At 41.0% G+C, this 2,500-nt stretch overlaps 1 protein-coding gene across 1 annotated transcript in view; it reads right to left on the bottom strand.

Annotated features, from left to right (window-relative positions):
• Positions 1–2,500, bottom strand: part of LOC125042444 — a 252,556-nt gene that overhangs the window by 132,138 nt on the left and 117,918 nt on the right. The window contains exon 5 of the mRNA XM_047638076.1: positions 48–212. Coding sequence (XP_047494032.1) covers positions 48–212 — 165 coding nt within the window. The remainder of the gene's footprint in view (positions 1–47; positions 213–2,500) is intronic.

Here is a 2,500-nt window from a genome sequence, read left to right on the forward strand (position 1 = left end):
TAATTCCCAGGCCCAATATAGCCCCAAACGCGCACACGGGCACTCACCCTGGAGACCTGGTGGTGGTGGAGGCGGGGGTTGTACTCGGGCGGCGGGCTGGTGGGGCGGCCGTCGGGCGTGACCCATGAGTAGGTCTGCGCCACGACCACGGACGAGGGCAGCTGGCTCGTCGTGGCCACCGTCAGCGTCACTTCCTCTGCGGACTTGAGCAGCTGCGGGAGAGAAAATGGTCGTTAGTTGCGTTCGACGTGATATATTCTACTAATGGCTAGATATTTTTTGAAGACAATTACAGGCAATGATAATTCTTCGATGCAATACGACGGGTTTCGAGGAAACAGAACGAAAACCAATAGTCCTGTTATAACTATATTTCCAAGGCATTAGTTATTAGTTAATGAGGATGGAAAGACAGTCATCAGACGATGATCACAAGACTTAGCTGCCGAATAAAAAGAAAAAAAAAAAAATAATGATAGCAGAAGAAACAGCCGCTGAAAGGAAACCCGCGACCCTCTTCCCTAATATAATGAAAAGCCCGAAGAGACATTAGCAACGTCCAGTTAGCTCCGCGGAACTCATTGCTGGGTAAAGACACATACGCGTACATGCAATTATTAAAAATGACTATTCGTGAATTACCACTTGCTTTCATTTACCCTGTAATACGTAGTTTAACAGAGCCGACTAGTACATGTATAAATAAAGAACAACAACATTGTTCAATCAGACTTCTTGCCCGAGATACCGAGAGTATCAGATATCATTCCTTACAACTTGATGCGGTCCCTAAGTAGGTAAAGTGTAGGAAATGACACATTACATTCTGTCACATTCCCAGACTCCAACCTCTGGTGCGAAACACAAAGAAAACGGCGCTAATCGTAAAATGTTGACGGCGGCCAACACGACCCACGGAGGGAGACGTAAATACAAAATGGACCACTCCCATCCGACCGTAAAGTGAGAGGGACATTCAGACGAGCGATATTCCTCATTTACCAGGATTTGTGTACACATATGTCTTTTATATATCCTATGACTCTTTCAGACACGCTGGGTACTACAGAAAGCAACAGCTAAATTAAAATGATATGGAATATCTGCATTGCTGTTTAATGAAGCAAACTTCAGTTTAGAACCTATGTATAAATAGTATATACTAAATGTAGTGTAATGCACAGTAAAACGTTTTGAACAGGAGAAAGCAATAAAAGTAATGTAAAATCACAAAACATTTTCTGATATTTTTCCACTTTTTCTCTTCAAAAACCAGGAGACCGGGAAAGGGTCTGCAATACTTCTTGATCCGATTACGTATGAAGTTTTAATGAATTTCAAATGAACTGGAGCGCCAATAATACCCTGGACGAAATAAAGGAAAATAATCGCTGGGACAATGCCAGTGAACAACCAAGGGATATAGCACACAAAGCCAACAATAAAACTTCTGAAAGGGGACTGAGCGCTCACGGCAAGCAGCGAACACCCTTTAAACTTCCCTTTGATCCTGTTCAGCGCACACAGAACAGGATCACAGAACGCTTGGGCAAAAGTTTTAATATGTCGAGGGAGAAAGAACACAAGAAGGCGCTGTCCTGCATTCTATTGATCTAGACATTATAACAAAGGATTGTGAGCTCAAACAGTCAGTCTGCCTCCTAAATCTCTTGTTTGTGAGATATACAGGAGCAAGCGGGTGACTGTTACGCTAAATACGACGTGGAACATCGATATGTAAACATAACAAACACAGGCATCTGTTATCGCATATCGAAGTCGTCAGGAGTCGATTTTTTAAGTACTTTCAAGAAAAGATTTTTTCTGATTTCGTAATTTGCAAGTTATATTTGATGCATAAAGTAAATTTCAAGGTATGCAATGGAATATGATATATCATATGAAAAAATATGATATACTATTTTATTGCTCGTCTTGGAACCAGTAGATAAGGACTGAAGCATTTCTATTATCTTTTATGTCATGCTCTACGTAGGAAGCATGCTTGGGGCTGCAAAACATTATCAGTCTCATAAGACAGCTGTAAAGTGTATTCGGTAATAAAGTTCATCAGAATCCAGTGATCAGCAAGATGATGCCATATGATGATTTGTAGGCAATCGCGGTTTAGTGATGGGACTAGAATGATAACTGGCTAAGCTTTTTATGTATAGGAAAATATGATGCATACAGAATATCAATATATCTGATATGATGGTGGCACCTTAACGTGCAAATAATAGTAGAGAAAACTGCGATTTTCTTTTTATATTTTCCAATACATAATTAGTTTCAGTAACTGCAACTGGCTGTTAAAAAAGTTTGTGGATTTGATCTCAGCTTCCCCACTTCGGTAAACCCTCATCATAAATATATATGTACCATGCAAAAAAACGAGAATTCTTCGTGGAAGGGAATACTGTGACTGCAGTCGGACACGAAAGGCAGCTTGCCAGCCATTTAGTTCGAAGGCAGAATTCGAAGCTCCTTGCGCTTGGAA

Source organism: Penaeus chinensis, chromosome 32, assembly GCF_019202785.1.
Source record: "Penaeus chinensis breed Huanghai No. 1 chromosome 32, ASM1920278v2, whole genome shotgun sequence".
Taxonomy (NCBI): domain Eukaryota; kingdom Metazoa; phylum Arthropoda; class Malacostraca; order Decapoda; family Penaeidae; genus Penaeus; species Penaeus chinensis.